Consider the following 18,555-nt stretch of genomic DNA (forward strand, 5'->3'; position numbering starts at 1 on the left):
GAAGAGCTGACTCATTTGAAAAGACCCTGATGCTGGGAAAGATTGAAGGCAGGAGAAGGGGACGACAGAGGATGAGATGGTTGGATGGCATCACTGACTCAATGGACTTGGGTTTGGGTGGACTCCAGGAGTTGGTGATGGACAGGGAGGCCTGGCGTGTTTTGGTTCATGGGGTCGCAAAAAGTCGGACACGACTGAGCCTACTGAACTGAACTGAACTAACAATATTTTCCTACAATATGTTGAGGGGAAAAATTGCCTGAGATTCATCTTTCCCATTCTTGGCCCCCAGATATTGTAGGTGACAGACAGTCTTGAGGTAGAGAAATTGTTTTATTTCTTCTAATAACTACTTTCTGAGTCTAAGTCCTCAAGATAAATCTGTAATAATGAGATTCATCAATAGACTTAGCAACCTTAACCTCCCAGCCAACCGTCACCAACCCTCATCTCAGTAGAAGAGAAACATGGTTGTTGCTGGGAACCTGTGTTTTAGCTGTTGGACAAACATCAGCCCTATTTACCCAGCGATGAGCAAAACAAAGGTAGGCGAACAAAGAACCTGGGAAACGACTTCCCACAGCTTGGTGCTGCCTAAGAGCTGGCTAACTGTGGACGTGCTAGATGGCCTGCATAAACACTGTGAAAAAGTGCTCATGATTAGATTTGTTTTATTCATGCTTTTGAAAACTTTTTTTTTTTTTAGGCAACCTCCCGACTTCTAGTAAATTACCCAGAGCCCTACCGTTCTGAAATACTGGATTATCTCTTTAAGGTAGTGAACAAATAATGATTTAATTGTGTCTGTGATATTTTAGAAACTGTGGTGAATTTCAGCAATAGTCTTTAGCATCTTCACAATTCTAGTTTTTAAAAATCTGGTAAATTACTTTTGGAATAAGTTACTATCTGTTTGAAGTTTTGCTTTGGTTTTCTCATCTGTAAAATCAAAGGCAGTGATTAGTAATCGTCTTGAAGTGTTTTCCTTCATACAGTGACTCATACTGTTAATATTGTTACTTCTTTCCCCAGCCAAACTTTGGTGCCTCACTGCATATCCTAAAAGTTGAAATAGGTGGTGATGGGCAGACAACAGGTAGGAGGGTTTGGGGACTGGGATATTTGCCTCCAATATTTGAACCTGTACCTAAACTCGTAGACTGTGGTTTCAGAATATAAATAATGCCAACATTTCTGATGTTGATTATTGTTTAGATTGTTCTTTATTGTTCCTTTTTCATTATAGTTATTTAAAAAATATTATATCAAAACATGTATTTTTTCATACAAAGCAGCCTGTGGACTTTAGATTGCTTATTTAGTTGAAGAATCAGTAGTAAATAAATCCACAGTTTTTTATAAACTAATAGTCACTAGACAGAGAATAGGGAGAAAGTGAAATTTTACTAAGAAGTTTTAAGAAAGTAAGTTTTTAATGTATTAAGCATGTAAAAAAAAAGGTGTTATTAGCTTTAAATAAAATATGTGGCAAAATATAAATAATTGGTATTTTAAAGATACAGTGTTTTTGTCCTTTAAAAATAAAATAATTTAACCAGTAAATTTGCAGTCTTTATTGTCATCATTTTGATTAGCTTTGTGTAATACATGTAGTCAATTAAAAATTTTTTAGGTCTCTGGTTTTCAGGAAGAAGAAAATTCTCTCAATGCTTATATATAGCTTATTTTTTTATGGGTTAGACTCCATTACAGTATGAGTATTAGAGTATTGTCTATATGCCTGTGTTCCTGTTAGTGACTTGTAAGTAATTTTTGTTAAATAGATATATCTGCATGGTGGTATTGGTATTTATGCTGAAAGAAAAAATGCAAATTAAAAACAAAACAAAAAAAACCCCATAACAAAACCATCCCTAGCTGTTATAGGAAGGCATGCATTTTATTGTGAAACCCTTTTTGCAGGATAGATAATGACTGGCCATCTTCATTTGCTGAAGCTAGATTAGAGATAGAGATACAGAAGCAGGTAGCTCTTGTGAATTCTTATGTTTACATTTAAGAAGAAAAGGGCTGGGGCGCCTCTCCCAGGTCAGATGTATGTGAAACGTGGGAACACATGAGGATGGATGTTATTCACCTACCTAGACACCCTGTAGAGATTACTATAGACTTTTCTTACACTGGCAAAGTGTGCTCATTCCTATTTTCTCAGTGTTCTGTTGTCTTGATTTAAGGAGGCATGTTATAGGCTTAAGGCACGGGGTTTGGAAATTGGGACTTAGCAGCTCAGGATTCACGTCTGGGATTGAGAAGCTAGAAGTTGAGGTGGGCTGAACTTAGAGCTGGGCGTGGGGATTTGAAAACCCGAGAGACCAACTCCCAGCAGGATATTAGTCCTAGAAATTTTCAGCTATGCGAGCTGATAACACTCACAGCTTATGATAGAAAGTTGTGGTTTATTATTTAAGACCTTTGTGATGCTGAGGGCAATGGAAAAGTGCAATAATATGCTCTGATCATCTACCTTTAAGTTATATAAGATTATTCTTATGTGCCCCAGGTCAGGATTGGATCTGGAAGCTACTTGTCTGTAATCTGTTTGTGTGTGTAGAGTGTGGCCTATGAATCACCATTAATAGTCTCCTTTCTGTTTGCTCTCTCCCTTTCAGATGGCACGGAGCCCTCCCACATGCACTACGCACTGGATGAGAATTATTTCCGAGGGTATGAATGGTGGTTGATGAAGGAGGCTAAGAAGCGGAACCCTAATATTACACTCATAGGTAAGAAGTGAAGTTTGCCATACTTTTGTAGTCTGCTTCCTTTTAAAGTTCTCAATTGTGTGTGTGGAATACCTGTTACTGCTGAAGTGCTAATCATGTGGTTAACACTGCCAGTACACTACCAGCAGCCAAGCATGTGCCAGCCATGCGTCTTCCTTTGCTCATGTATATTGTGTCTGATACTTATCCTGCCTCTGGAGGGAGGCGTTATGTTCTCATTTTGTAGAAGCAGTGGAGGCTTAGAGAGTTATACCACTGACTTAAGGTTGGAAAATTAGTAACCGTCAAAATCATATTTAGAACCTAAGTCTATTCTGTGTTTTTCTGTTTTTGGGTGGTATTATACTAATTTCCTCAACAGAATGTCTCATTAAAATTTGTAAAAGGACAGTGTTTATAAGATTGTATATTGTATATGCAACTGTGTCAACTTAAAAAAATGTACAATGTGAGAGTTATGAGTTAAGTTTTCTCTGGGGCAAAATGAGATTGCAGCCCGGGAGACAGCACTTGAGAAAGAGGAAAGAGTGCCTCCAGAGAGGCAGGGGAGGCCAGCGTGCATGTGGTTTTAGTGAGGGGAGCACATGCCAGCAGGTTCACATTTTTGTGGAAGGTTTCTGCTGGCCATGAGGGGCAGGCATCCCCATGAGGGAGTTTAGCGCTTTTCTAGAGATGAGGAGATACAAGAATTGGGCTCACAAAATGGGCTCCTGAAAGTATGTATCACTGAGTGCTTCATTTCTGCTCTCCGTTCAGGGGGTATTGAAAATTGGCAGTACAGTGCGCATGATTAATCCTTGTAGAGGTAGATGGAGGTGCCAGTTTATAGTCAGCAGCAGTATATCCCAACTAACTTGCAAAATTGTGTGTTACATACATTAGTGGATCCCACTTCTAGAAGAGGTGCATACAGAAGTGATTTTTGTTGTTGTTTGTTTTGGACCTCAAGGATGTGGTGGGCACTGTTCGAGGCGGGGATGCCTAGAACAATCCTTTCCTTGTGGAACTGAAATTCTAGTAGCAGGATAATTTCTCACCTGAGACTATATTCCTTGTACTGTTCTCCTGTAGCAGTGTACAGTCCTATAAAAGATTTCAAACACACACAGAAGCATACTTTTATCATTTGAAATGACCTTGGTTGTTTCAAATAGGCTTACACATTCAGGCTAAATTGTGTGATTTATTGAGGTCCATTTTATAGGAGTTCAGTTGCTCAGTCGTGTCCAACTCTTTGTGACCCCATGGACTGCAGCACGCCAGGCCTCCCTGCCCATCACCAACTCCTGGAGTTTACTCAAACTTATGTCCATTGAGTCGGTGATGCCATCCAACCATCTCATCCTTTGTCGTCCCCTTCTCCTCGTACCTTCAATCTTTTCCAGCATCAGGGTCTTTTCCAGTGAGTCAGTTCTTCATATCAGGTGGCCAAAGTATTGGAGTTTCAGCTTCAATATCAGTCCTTCCGATGAATATTCAGGACTGATTTCCTTTAGGATGGACTGGTTGGATCTCCTTGCAGTCCAAGGGACTCTCAAGAGTCTTCTCTAATACCACAGTTCAAAAGCATCAATTCTTCTGTGTTCAGCTTTCTTTATAGTTCAACTCTCACATCCATACACGACTACTGGAAAAACCTCAGCTGTGACTAGACGACCTTTGTTAGCAAAGTAATGTCTCTGCTTTTTAATATGCTGTCTAGGGTGGTCATAGCTTTTCTTCCAAGAAGCAAGTGTCTTTTAATTTCATGGCTGCAGTCACCATCTTCAGGGATTTTGGAGCCCCCAAAAATAAAGTCAGCCACCGTTTCCACCGTTTCCCTATCTTTTTGCCATGAAGTGATGGGACCGGATGCCATCATCTTCATTTTCTGAATGTTGAGCTTTAAGCCAACTTTTTCACTCTCCTCTTTCAATTTCATCAAGAGGCTCTTTAGTTCCTCTTCACTTTCTGCCATAAGGGTGGTGTCATCTGAGTATCTGAGGTTATTGATATTTCTCCCGGCAATCTTGATTCCAGCTTGTGCTTCATCCAGCCCAGCATTTCTCATGACGTACTCTGCATATAAGTTAAATAGGCAGGGTGACAATATACAGCCTTGACATACTGCTTCCCCAATTTGGAACCAGTCTGTTGTTCTACGTCTGGTTCTTACTGTTGCTTCTTGACCTGCATACAGATTTTTCAGGAGTCAGATAAAGTGGTCTGGTGTTCTATCTCTTTAAGAATTTTCCACAGTTTGTTGTGATCCACACAGTCAAAGGCTTTGGTATAGTCAATAAAGCAGAAGTAGATGTTTCTTTGGAGCTCTTTTGCTTTTTTGATGATCCGGTGAATATTGGCAATTTGATCTCTGGTTCCTCTGCCTTTTCTAAATCCAGCTTGAACATCTGGAAGTTCACGGTTCATGTACTGTTGAAGCCTGGCTTGGAGAACTTTGAGCATTACTTTGCTAACGTGTGAGATTAGTGTGATTGTGCTGTAGTTTGAACATTCTTTGACATTGCCTTTCTTTGGGATTGGAATGAAAACTGACTTTTCCCGGTCCTGTGACCACTGCTGAGTTTTCCAAATTCGCTGGCATATTGAATGCAGCACTTTCACAGCATCATCTTTTAGGATTTGAAATAGCTCAACTGGAACTCCGTCACCTCCACTAGCTTTATTCATAGTGATGCTTCGTAAGGCCCGCTTGACTTCGCATTCCGGGATGTCTGGCTCTAGGTGAGTGACCACACCATCGTGGTTATCTGGGTCATGAAGATCTTTTTTGTACAGTTCTTCTGTGTATTCTTGCCATGTCTTCTTAATATCTTCTGCTTCTGTTAGGTCCATACCATTTCTGTCCTTTATTGTATCCATCTTTGCATGAAATATTCCCTTGGTATCTCTAATTTTCTTGAAGAGATCTCTAGTCTTTTCCATTCTGTTGTTTTCCTCTATTTCTTTGCATTGATCACTGAGGAAGGCTTTCTTATCTCTTCTTGCTATTCTTTGGAACTCTGTATTCATATATTATATCTTTCCTTTTCTCCTTTGCCTTTAGCTTCTTTTCTTTTCTCAGCTAATTTGTAAGGCCTCCTCAGACAGTCTTTTTGCATTTCTTTTTCTTGCTGTGGTCTTAGCTTATAGGGGTTAACGTCACATTATTTTTAAAATCATTTTCAACCATCAAAGGACAAGCGTAAGTTTTTCTAAGTAAAAAAAAATGAGGAGTCAGTGTGTTTTTTCTAAATGGACTTTAGTAAGTGTTTTCAGAAATTGAGCAGTAAAAAGCATCATTGACTTCCGCACATACTTAACCCCTGGGCTGCTTTCAAGGTCAGTTCCCATTTAAATGCAGAAAATCTGGCAAGCTGAACCCTGTCCTAACAAAGACTTAATTATGGTGGGCCTTCAGAATGTATTTGGCATTTCATTATTTTAATGTCACATTTCTTGTGTAGATACAACTTAGGCATTCTTCTGGAGCTTAGAAAAATAAGCATTTTGTCATTTTGATTTTATTTTTTTCCAGTGGTAAACTAGATTCGTAACATATTAACAGTTAAGGAACTTAATGTTGATCTTATTTTAATATATTAGTAAGCGAATTAGGATTTAGAATCATAATTAGTGCTTCTTTTCTCTCTCTCTCTTTTAAACTTAATAATAACTGGGGTATTAGAAGAGTGTGGATTATTTGTTCAATATCATATAACAAAGGGCTATTTCCCTACTGAGTCACTGGCACTTATATTGCCATATAGAAAAAGTAGTTTTGCAAAATTCGATTACTTTATTAATTAGTATTTAGATAGCTTCAAGTTGTAAGAAGATGTAGTAGTGAGTGAGGAATTTGTATTGTACTTGCCTCACAGAAGTAGTTAAGCATAGTGTTAGTTGCTCAGTCATGTCCAACTCTTTGTGACCCCATGGACTGTAGCCCGCCAGGCTCCTCTGTCCATAGAATTCTCCAGGCAAGAATACTGGAGTGGATAGCTGTTTTCTCCAGAGGATCTTTCTGACCCAGGAATCAAACCAGGGTCTCCTGCATTGCAGGCAGATATCTTTACTGTCTGAGCCACCAGGTTAAGCATAAGCCTTTCAAAACTCTTTGATTTGCCTTCAGAGAACAAAAATTGTACATTGAATATCTTTTTAGCAGGGGTGGGGATATTAAGTTATATGTTACATTTGTTTCTGTTGGTAAATATCATTGAGAAAAGGGTTTCTGTTTGTTTTTATTTCTTTTTATTGAAAGAGCCTTTAGAATCACGGAACGTGACTCTCAGGATCAGTAAGGAGTTACCATGCTCATAAACTGGAAGGGAGTTTGAGCATTTGTGCATGGCATGGGTCTTGCTGTCGTCAGACCTTTGCTGGCTTGTGCTTAGGCTGTGTTGGTGGCCCTTCTGCTTGCTTTGCTTTGGTTTTAGTGGTGCCTGCGCTGTTACACCTGATCCAACTCTGCCTGTTCGTCTCCGCAGGGCTGCCGTGGTCGTTCCCTGGATGGCTGGGGAAGGGCTTCAATTGGCCTTACGTCAATCTTCAGCTGACCGCGTACTACATCGTGACCTGGATTGTGGGGTCCAAGCATTATCATGACCTGGACATTGATTATATCGGAGTCAGTAATATATTTTTCAGAACATGATTAAGCTTTGAACATTTATTTATAATTTTTTAAAGTAATTTCTGGCACTTTGTTGACATCTTTGTGTTCTGAGACTAATTTGTTCTGTTGGTGTCTGTTGACAAATTATCTCTGTGTCACCACTGATTCTTCCTCTCTGTCCATCCACCTCTTCCCACTTTTGAAACCTGTATGTAGTGTATGCCTCCCTGCACTGTTTCTGTTTTGGTTTTGGTACCACCCCAGCTCACATTCTCCTTCTTCTAAGCTTTCCCTAGTTTTTCTGTTAATAATTCTTACAACAATATTGTGTTTTTACTTTTATAGCTTAGTGATTAATCTAATTTTGCTCCCTCAATCTTCTGTGGTCCTAAAGTAGAGAGTAGCAGACTTCTAAAAGTGCTAGAGAGTAGATATTTTAAGTTTTGTGGATCAGAAGGCAATATTAAGCATATTATGTAGGTAATTATATAACCCTTTAAAATGTAACCGCTTAAAATTGTAAAATCCATTTTTAGCTTTCAGGCTGTAAAAAATACGAATGGTGGGTCTGATTAGGCAGGCTGTTAGAAATATGCCTACTCTTGTCCTGAGCTGTTGCTTAACCCCTTTTAATGATTTAAAAATGTGAGGCCTAACATCTTGTGGTTCTAGCTGGTCTGTTGGCTGGCTGGAGGCATGCCTCACCCGCACTGTGCCCCCACAGAGCCTCATACACACACAGTAGGTCTCTATACACTTTGGCTAATAAATATGCTGTCAAAACTGATTTTAAAAGCTTTCGTGCAGTTAGCCAGCAATTACAGAGCTGCTCCTGTGTTGCAGGCATTGTGACCAATATATCTTGGGGGAGGGGCACGGTTAATCAGCCCTTGAGGAGCTGAGTGAGAGGGGCAGACACTGCAGCAGGTGCACTACAGGGTCCTAGGACCCGATACAGGGCATGAGGGCAAGCCAGGGGCTGTAGGAGGCCAGAAGCAAGAACATACTGTTTTTGTTATGCTTCTCTAGATTATAACTGAAAGTTAGTTTGTTGTGTTTGAGAACTTTTCTTAAATACCAAGTATTTTTAACCCATAGTGAAACTAAATGTAGGCGTGAGTCTTGCAACATTCTATTATGGTAAAGTCACAGAAAATGTTTCTGTCAGAAAATGTGTTATTCACATCTCTTTTAGACTATAACCACACACCATGGTAAGGAAGTTTCTTTCATAAGATCACTTTCCAGTTGGTAAAGAATCTGCCTGCAGTGCAGGAGACCTGGGTCAGGAAGATCCTTTGGAGAAGGGCATGGCAACCCACTCCAGTATTCTTGCCTGGAGAATTCCATGGACAGAGGAGCCTGGTGGGCTACAGTCCATGGGGCTGCAAGAGTCGGACACAACTTAGCGACTGAACCACCACCACCAGAATCACTTGAGTGAAAAGAGTATTTGGAAGCTATGCCCATCTCTCAGGTGCAAAATGAAAGTCTTAGCGAAGTTCTATTTCAACCCCAAAACCTCATGCTGTTGATTCTAAGCCTGAGAGATTTGTGCGTGTTCCTTTTATCTGTCTTCATTAAGAGTTTGCTTTCATGATGGCACACATCACTGTGACTCTCTGTGTGTGCTAAAGACATGACCCCTGTGCAGTGTCCTTATTAATACTTGGCTTCCAGGGGTGCTTGTAGGGACTGGTAAGAATTACTGCCACAGTCCTATGTGTGCTAAGTGTCCAGTGCCTGCTGTAGTTCCTGGCATACACTGTCTTGTCAATCTTTATTGAATGATTTAATATTCCATTTTTAGAAATCTCTGGAGTAAGTGACTTTTTGAAAAATACCCTCCAAATATGTTAAGGTTTTTAAAAATACTATTTTAATTAAAAATTATGTTGTCTTATAAATATCTATCAGAGAAGGCAGTGGCACCCCACTCCAGTACTCTTGCCTGGAAAATCTCATGGATGGAGGAGCCTGGTAGGCTGCAGTCCATGGGGTCGCTAAGAGTCGGCACGACTGAGCGACTTCACTTTCACTTTTCACTTTCATGCATTGGAGAAGGAAATGGCAACCCACTCCAGTGTTCTTGCCTGGAGAATCCCATGGACGGAGGAGCCTGGTGGGCTGCCGTCTATGGGGTCGCACAGAGTCGGACACGACTGAAGTGACTTAGCAGCAGCATAAGTATCTATAAAGTTGATAGCAGGAGATTCTATTAAGTAAGAAAAATGGCTTTCCAGATAATATGAAAGATGGTGAGAGAAGAGGCATCTTAGTGGTAGCGTTTACTTTCTGGCACAAAATCTTACAATTCTGACATTTTGACTTTCTGTTTTGCAGATATGGAATGAGAGGGCATTTGACATTAATTATATCAAGGTCTGTACAACTTTAAAATCTTTTTATCTTTAAGTTATTAGTGAAAAATCCCTTTATAGTTCCATGGAAATCAGTAGTAGGAACACTGCATTTTGTACAGCACAGTGATGTGTTTTGCCAGTTGTAACATAAAATTATATAATTCCTTCTAATCCCCAAATTGCCTTTGTCTATAGAGTTGTGGTGAATTTTCCTATTTAAAAATTCATTATTTGTATAATTATGATAATTGTTATAGAACAACTATATCATTTAGATTTTTAGAATGTCAAGAAATGTTAAATTTTTCTTTCATTGTCATGTATCAAATTTGTAGTATATTATCTCATTCTTGTTTTCTTTGGAAACAAGAAATTCTTATTTGTTTCTTTCTTTCTTTCTCCCATTACATTGGAGTGTGTTGTATGTTTCTATTTGTGATTAGCAAATAGATAGCAACTAATATTTGCAAAGTGTGTTTCTTTTAGAGGTACTTTGCCTAAATATTTATCTCTCTCTAATTCTTACTGCCCCTTTATGGGGTAGCTACTGTTATTACTATTTTTTAGGAAAGGAAAATCTGAGAGTAATAGCCCTTCCCATCACTGGAAAACAGATGGCAGTTTAACTTTTCAAGTGGAGATATTCTCTGGTTTACTTTATAGTTCTGTTTGTCTTGTTTTATTATGTCTTTTCTCTAAGAAATAGAATTTCATGGTTACATTTTTTTTTCTTTAAATTGAGTGTCTTATTCTTTTAAGCACGTCATATCCACTAAATTTATTTCATTTATTTATTCAGTCAGTCAGCCAGGAAGCATTTACTCAACACCTAGTTTGTCAGACAACGTATATGTGCTTGGAATACAAGGATAAAACGTGCTTTTTCTACCCAAAAAGAGTTCACATTTGGGGACTGTAGAGTCCCATATGACCAACTGAAATATCAGTCATGATTTATTTAGCAGAATAGTGCTTGTCAGGGGGCGCAGAGAGGAGTTGATGCCTGTATCTGAGATTAGGGAATTCTATTTAAAGACTAGTTGGAATCTTCAAGCTGGGATGGATAGGAACTCCACAAGTTGCTAAGGCAGACGATGCCATTGGGAAGACGTGAAGACGGGGAAGTAAAGGGGTTTGGGGGCAGAGCAAGTGGAGAAAGATGGATTAGACCAGCAGGGGCACTGAGCCATCAATAGGCTGGTGTGTTTTGGATTAACGGCATGATTTAGTCACTGGTTGTGCGGAGGAGAAGGCAGAGATTGAGAGGATTGAATGCAGCCAGAGCCGGGTAACTCAAAGTTAACTGCAGGGGGCAGGCATTACCAGCGAAGGGGTGAGAGTGCGGCAGGGTGGGTGGGTGGCTGTGGAGGGTGAGGAGTCGTTAGTGGCAAGCTGGGACTAGGATGAGTACAGGTCTGATGAGAGCAGCAGGAAGACAGAGCAGAAGCCAAGTTAGTGCCCATATCCCGTGTAGCCCTTTAGTCAGGTAGACCGTATTGCTGTGATGAACTCTCATCTTCCCAAACTTGACATTTCAAGTCCCGCCCCCCTCCACCGCCCCGCCAACCCCCACCTTGGGATTACACATGTTCTCTTTGAGAGAAGTGAAAGTGAAAGTGACATTGCTCAGTCATGTCCGACTCTTTGCGACCCCATGGACTGTCGCCCACCAGGCTCCTCCATTCATGGGATTTTCCAGGCAAGAATACTGGAGTGGGCTGCCATTTCCTTCTCTAGGGGATCTTCCCAACCCAGGGATCAAACCTGGGTCTCCTGCATTGCAGACAGGTGCTTTACCATCTGAGCCACCAGGGAAGCCCATATGATTGTTTTTAGCTTTCAAATGTATTTCATTTGAAAGAAGCTTTAAAAGCATTAGAATTTAGTTTCATATTTGTTTTAAGCTAATGGTCTGCAACTAAGGTGGTTGTTTTATTTATTTGTTTTTACTATTAAGAGCCTGTTGCGTATTCCTTTGCATTCTAATTCAGCTTGCCTGATTTGAAAGACTAATTCCTATTCTAAGACTCATCATCAGTGTTCTAAATGTTTTAGACTTTGTTTCCTTTTCTCTCAAACTGTAGTTTGCCTGCAGTAACACATCTTAGGAACTAACTTGTAGTTTGCATTTGCCATTTTTGTAGTAATATTTTCCTAAAATCTGTGTCCTGTTTGTTAAAAGGCCCATGAGAGAGAGTTCAATAATGGCACATGAATGCAGGTATTCAGATTCAATAAGCTTAATGAATATATATTCCATATAGTATAGTAAGATGGCCCCTGGAAATAATAAGGATTTGTCTTTAAGAGTAGAAATAAATATAGTACAAACAAGCAATGTATGTGAAGATGGCAAGGCTATTTTTTTCTTTTATTTTTGCTGTTTACATTGTATTTGGGATTCCCTGGTGGCTCAGATGGTAAAGCATCTGCCTGCAATGCGAGAGACCCAGATTTGATCCTTGTGTCAGGAAGACCCCTTGAGAAGGACATGGCAACCCACTCCAGTATTCTGGCCTGGAAAATCCCATGGACAGAGGAGCCTGGTGGGCTATAGTCCCTGGGGTTGCAAAGAGTCGGACACGACTGATTGACGTCACCACACTGTATTTATGATTGACTTTGTTTTTCAATTGTGTCTGGAAAATCCCTTATAGGATCTGAGCGTAGTGAATGGAAATGGATGTCTCTGGACCCTCGTTCAGTTCAATCAGAACAGCATCCTTTCCATTTATCTTATAAGTAATATTTCTGTCTAGACTTTTGTGGGGGGAGAGGGAGGGTGGAAAGGGAAAGATTCCACAGCAAAAACATTTGGAATACATTAGATAAAGCTTTGCTCAAAGAATGCTACTTTTCATCCTCATTTTGGCAATTTATGTATAAAACACAGTTTCTAGACTCGTATATTTTACAGTATTATTTGAATATACCATATTAAAAAGTAAGCGATTTTAGAGATGATGCTCTAGGAATAGAATTAGAAAAAATAGATCATCATGATAAATACAAATGTGACTGAGTTGCTCTACCTCCTCTCTGTAAGAGTAAGAAAGAACTTCAGAGTGATGAGACTCAAGCTGGTCTCCTAACAGAGAGCTCGGGATTCTGAGTTCTACTGAATCTTGAGTTTGTTGTTTAGACGCCAAGTTGTGTCCAACTCTTGAGAGTTAGTTGATCTCTAAGGATCTGTTCAGATTGCTTTCAGAGTGGAATTGGTGAGAGCACATTATTTGGAAATTTCTTTAGTTCAGAAAACTCAGAATGTGAAAAGAGAGCTTGTGAAATTCTTTGTTCCCCCTTAATCAATATTTACTGAGTGCCTGCAACTATGAGCCTGATAGTTCAGAGTGCATGGGGGTGTCGCAGTGAGTTCACACACAGCCGTCCATCGAGAACTACTGTTTTGAGATCGGCATCTTCTGCTCCTGGGTGAAATGATGTCCCCTCTTCTCGGGTCCTGCTGCATGTATTGGCAGTCCATACTGCTCAGTATGGACCACTCTGTGATTGTCTAGGACACCCTGTTAGTGTTAGCGTGCTGCCAAGTGTGTTTGCCACTGGACGGCGAGGACCCTGTCTTGTGCCTCTTTCAGGGCCCTCTTGGGGCCCAAGCACAAAACAAAGCGCTCTGTGCTCTGTGAATTTATTCCTGTTACAATTTAGCTTGTTGTTTTTAATCTGGTGGGCGGGTAGTCCTACAGACTGATTTTATTGCCTGTGCTGTGTATATGAAAGCATTGAGGGTAACAAAAGAATATTTCTTGTTTCTACTTATAGCATGATGCAGAATTCTAATAATTGTAGTACTTTAAGTAATGGCAGAATATTTAAAGACATTGCAAAATGCTCAAAATAAAATGAAAAGTTAAAGCATTTCGTGTGTGTGTGCTCAGTTGTGTCTGACTCTTTACCACCCCCTGGAGCCCACCAGGCAATGTGTATTTAATCTGATCCCAATTTACTGTGTCTGCATAAGAAAACTGGAGAAGGCAATGGCACCCCACTTCAGTACTCTTGCCTGGAAAATCCCATGGATGGAGGAGCCTGGTGGGCTGCAGTCCATGGGGTTTCGAAGAGTCGGACACGACTGAGCGACTTCACTTTTACTTTTCACTTTCATGCATTGGAGAAGGAAATGGCAACCCACTCCAGTGTTCTTGCCTGGAGAATCCCAAGGACGGTGGAGCCTGGTGGGCTGCCGTCTATGGGGTCGCACAGAGTCGGACACGACTGAAGCGACTTAGCAGCAGCAGCAGCATAAGAAAATTCCTGTAAGAATTCATATCAGAGTAGTGTTTTTTTATGGATATTACTGCTCTGATTTAAAAAAAAAATTTCCACCATTGCACCCAAATTTTCTATGGCTAAACGTAATTTTAAAGTCAGAGGGAAAATCCTTCTAAAATATTTTTGCCTCTTGGTTTTTTTTTTTTTCTTTTTACATTCCCATGAAGTAGATTATTTTAGTGATAGTGTTTTTTTACCTCTCCACATGGGGCACATTTCTATTGAGAAATAATGTTGACACTCTCATCCTACTTGTTGAATCTGAAGACACTTTAGCTCACTTGGTTGTAAGTCAGCAGCTGAAAACTCATTTTTAACCTTTCCTGTGTTCTGTTTCTCTCTCTGAAAGGTGTTAAGAAGAATGCTGAACCATCAAGGTCTCCAGCACGTGAAAATCATAGCGAGTGATAATCTCTGGGAGCCCATTTCTGCTTCTATGCTGCTTGACCCTGAGCTCTTGAAGGTGATTGATGTAATAGGGTAAGGAATGTTTTACTTTGAGAATGAACAGTTTTTGGTTGGTTGCTCAGTTGACGGTGCCTTTGTTTTTGCCTGCTTTTCCCCTTTTGATTATATTTTCAGAAGGTTGCTTTCTTGTATTTACTTAACTAAAGCATGTATAAATGATACTTCATTCCTTTTTTTCTTTGAAAGGTATGTATTTTGGGAATCTTTCTATGACAATGTAGTAATGTATTGATGACTTTTGAAATATTGTGTCAGTGTTCAGAAATACAAAACATGATTTTATTTAGATTAAGGGGCAGAGTAGTGTTTACATTTTAGAAATTATGAAGGCAGTGTTGTCTCTCCCTCCCCCTAAGTGTTCCTGTCTTGCTCAATTTGGATTCTCATTCAAGGAGCTTATTCTCATGGTGAGACTCTACCATTCCAGAAAGGATTTGTTGTTGTTTAGTCTCTTAGTCGGGTTCGACTCTTTGTGACCCCATGGACTGCAGCACACCAGCCTTTCCTGTCCTTCACTATCTCCCAGAGTTTGACTCAATGGACATGAGTTGGAGCAATGATGCCATCCAACCATCTCATCCTCTGTTGTCCCCTTCTCCTCCTGCCTTCAATCTTTCCCAGCATTAGGGTCTTTCCAAATGAGTCAGCTCTTCCTATCAGGTGGCCAAAGTACTGGAGCCTCAGCTTCATCATCAGTCTTTCCAGTGACTACTCAGGACTGATTTCTTTTAGAATGGACTGGTTGGATCTCCTTGCAGTCCAAGGGACTCTCAAGTGCCTTCTCCAACACCACAGTTCAAAAAGGTCTTTGGTGCTCAGCCTTCCTTATGGTCCAACTCTCACATCCATACATGACTATTGGAAAATCCATAGCTTAGATTATTTCCTGCCTATTTCTGAAATAGTTAAGAGTTTCAGTTTGTATTGTTTAGTATGGGGACCACTAGCCACAGGTGTTACGGAACGCTTGAAATGTGGTTAGTCTAAACTGAGGAGTGTTATAAGTATAAAGCACACACTGGATTTTAAAGATGTGTTAATAATAGAAAACTAAGTTATTAATTATTTTTCATATTGATTACATGTGTTGAATGATAGTATTTTGGGTATATTGGGTTAAACAAAATATATGATTAAAATTTTGTTTTTTTTAAAACATAGCTACTAGAAGATTTAAAGTTACTTTGTATAGCTCACATTGTATTCCTATTGGACCAATCTGGTTTAAACTGTGACAGTATTGTGTTTAACCTCTTAGTGAATTTGTTGTTGGGGCCTTGGCCCCAGTTTCCAGCCTGTGAAGCCAGTTGTTGTCAGTGCTTCCATCAGGGTAGGGTCTGCCCCTGTGGAATGAGAACCTGTTGGTCACCTGTCACCTCCACTGTTTCCACATTCTGTCTGCTGATCCTGCCCAGTCCTGATGCTGCAAGACTCCTGGGGACTCTCTGTCACCTGGTTTTGATGGGGATATTGTCTGTGGGTTGTAATTTCCATCATGAGATTGGTCTGTTTGGTTTCAGGAGGAGTAGTGTGCAGAGTTTCAGAAACTGGGCTGCTACCATGATCCACCTTGTCTATAAGTTTTATTTCTCCTGTAATACACATATGTTTTTCTGATAGGATATACTTTGGTTTACTTTCAGTGATCTTAATCTTGTCATTTAAAGTTTGAAAAATCATGCCATGAAATGATAGAGACGTTTTGCCTAATTATATGCATTTAAAAATTATTCTTAAAGAACTTTTACATTATTTTGTTGAACTGTAGATCTGGGCATCACAAGAGACCTGAATTTCAATATCAGTTCAACCCTCTTTTCTCAGATTATTTGATAAATCACTCAGGTTTAAAATGTAACAGTTTCTTTATTTTCTGAATGAGCGATATAATACCTATTTCTATAGCTTTGAAAGAGATGCTTTTTGGGATTTTAAAGATAATGCATACTCTTTATAGAAAATTTGGAAACTGTAGAAAACTATAGAGTTGGAACTTACTCAAAATCTTAATATCTAGAGATCATTAATAGCATTATAGCATGATATTTTCCAGAGTATTATTTTTTATATTGAGTATTTTTTATTTTTACCAGAGACATACCAGATATACATTTGACTGAGTGATAACTAGATGAGTCTTAAAATTAGCATTTCTTTGAGAGGTCAAAACTGAATATTATGATCATGGAATGAAGTTCTGGGATATAGAATAAGGGCTTCCCAGGTGGTATTAGTGGTAAAGAACCTGTCTACCAGTGCAGGAGATGTAAGAGATACGTGTTTGATCCTTGGGTCAGGAAGATCCCCAGGAGGAGGACATGGCAACCCACTCCATTATTCTTGCCTGGAAAATCCCATGGACAGAGGAACTGGAAAGGCTATAGTCCACAGGGTCGCAGAGAGTCAGACATGACTTTGAAGTGACTTAGATCAGATCATCAAAATGTTCAGTTCAGTCGCTCAGTTGTATCGGACTCTTTGCGACCCCATGAATCACAGCACGCCAGGCCTCCTTGTCCATCACCATCTCCCAGAGTTCACTCAAACTCACGTCCATCGAGTTGGTGATGCCATCCAGCCATCTCATCCTCTGTCGTCCCCTCTTCCTCCCGCCCCCAATCCCTCCCAGCATCAGAGTCTTTTCCAATGAGTCAACTCTTCGCATGAGGTGGCCAGAGTACTGGAGTTTCAGCTTTAGCATCATTCCTTCCAAAGAACACCCAGGGCTGATCTCCTTTAGAATGGACTGGTTGGATCTCCTTGCAGTCCAAGGGACTCTCAAGAGTCTTCTCCAACACCACAGTTCAAAAGCATCAATTCTTTGGTGCTCAGCTTTCTTCACAGTCCAGCTCTCACATCCATACATGACCACAGGAAAAACCATAGCCTTGACTAGATGGACCTTTGTTGGCAAAGTAATGTCTCTGCTTTTCAATATGCTATCTAGGTTGGTCATAACTTTCCTTCCAAGGACTAAGCGTCTTTTAATTTCATGGCTGCAGTCACCATCTGCAGTGATTTTGGAGCCCAAAAAATAAAGTCTGACACCGTTTCCACTGTTTCCCCATCTATTTCCCATGAAGTGATGGGACCAGATACCATGATCTTTGTTTTCTGAATGTTGAGCTTGAAGCCAACTTTTTCACTCTCTTCTTTCACTTTCATCAAGAGGCCTTTTAGTTCCTCTTCACTTTCTGCCGTAAGGGTGGTGTTATCTGCATATCTGAGGTTATTGATATTTCTCCTGGCAATCTTGATTCCAGCTTGTGTTTCTTCCAGCCCAGCGTTTCTCATGATGTACTCTGCATATAAGTTAAATAAACAGAGTGACAATATACAGCCTTGATGTACTCCTTTTCCTATTTGGAACCAGTCTGTTGTTCCATGTCCAGTTCTAACTGTTGCTTCCTGACCTGCATACAAACTTTTCAAGAGGCAGGTCAGGTGGTCTGGTATTCCCATCTCTTTCAGAATTTTCCACAGTTTATACAGCCTTGATGTACTCCTTTTCCTATTTGGAACCAGTCTGTTGTTCCATGTCCCGTTCTAACTGTTGCTTCCTGACCTGCATACAAACTTCTCAAGAGGCAGGGCAGGTGGTCTGGTATTCCCATCTCTTTCAGAATTTTCCACAGTTTCTTGTGATCCACACAGTCAAAGGCTTTGGCATAGTCAGTAAAGCAGAAATAGATGTTTTTCTGGAACTCTCTTGCTTTTTCGATGATCCAGTGGATGTTGGCAATTTGATCTCTGGTTCCTCTGCCTTTTCTAAAACCAGCTTGAACAACTGGAAGTTCACAGTTCACGTATTGCTGAAGCCTGGCTTGGAGAATTTTGAGCCTTACTTTGCCAGCGTGTGAGATGAGTACAATTATGTCGCAGTTTGAGCATTCTTTGGCATTGCCTTTCTTTGGGATTGGAATGAAAACTGACCTTTCCCAGTCCTGTGGCCACTGCTGAGTTTTCCAAATTTGCTGACATATCGAGTGCAGCACTTTCACAGCATCATCTTTCAGGATTTGAAATAGCTCAACTGGAATTCCATCACCTCCCATAGCTTTGTTCGTAGTGATGCTTTCTAAGGCCCACTTGA

At 40.2% G+C, this 18,555-nt stretch overlaps 1 protein-coding gene across 2 annotated transcripts in view; it reads left to right on the forward strand.

Moving 5' to 3' along the window:
- The window catches only part of GALC (galactosylceramidase), a 57,613-nt gene that overhangs the window by 10,640 nt on the left and 28,418 nt on the right, over positions 1-18,555 (forward strand). The window contains exons 1-7 of one of the 2 annotated variants that reach the window (XM_070378417.1): positions 62-545; positions 707-775; positions 1,033-1,096; positions 2,631-2,744; positions 7,214-7,353; positions 9,685-9,723; positions 14,344-14,474. In XM_070378417.1, the coding sequence (XP_070234518.1) occupies positions 468-545; positions 707-775; positions 1,033-1,096; positions 2,631-2,744; positions 7,214-7,353; positions 9,685-9,723; positions 14,344-14,474 (635 nt within the window). In that variant the 5' untranslated portion in view covers positions 62-467. Of the gene's footprint in view, positions 1-61; positions 546-706; positions 776-1,032; positions 1,097-2,630; positions 2,745-7,213; positions 7,354-9,684; positions 9,724-14,343; positions 14,475-18,555 lie in introns of those variants that run through there. The other variant, XM_005896656.3, reaches the window with a different exon arrangement.

This window comes from Bos mutus, chromosome 10 (assembly GCF_027580195.1).
Source record: "Bos mutus isolate GX-2022 chromosome 10, NWIPB_WYAK_1.1, whole genome shotgun sequence".
Taxonomy (NCBI): domain Eukaryota; kingdom Metazoa; phylum Chordata; class Mammalia; order Artiodactyla; family Bovidae; genus Bos; species Bos mutus.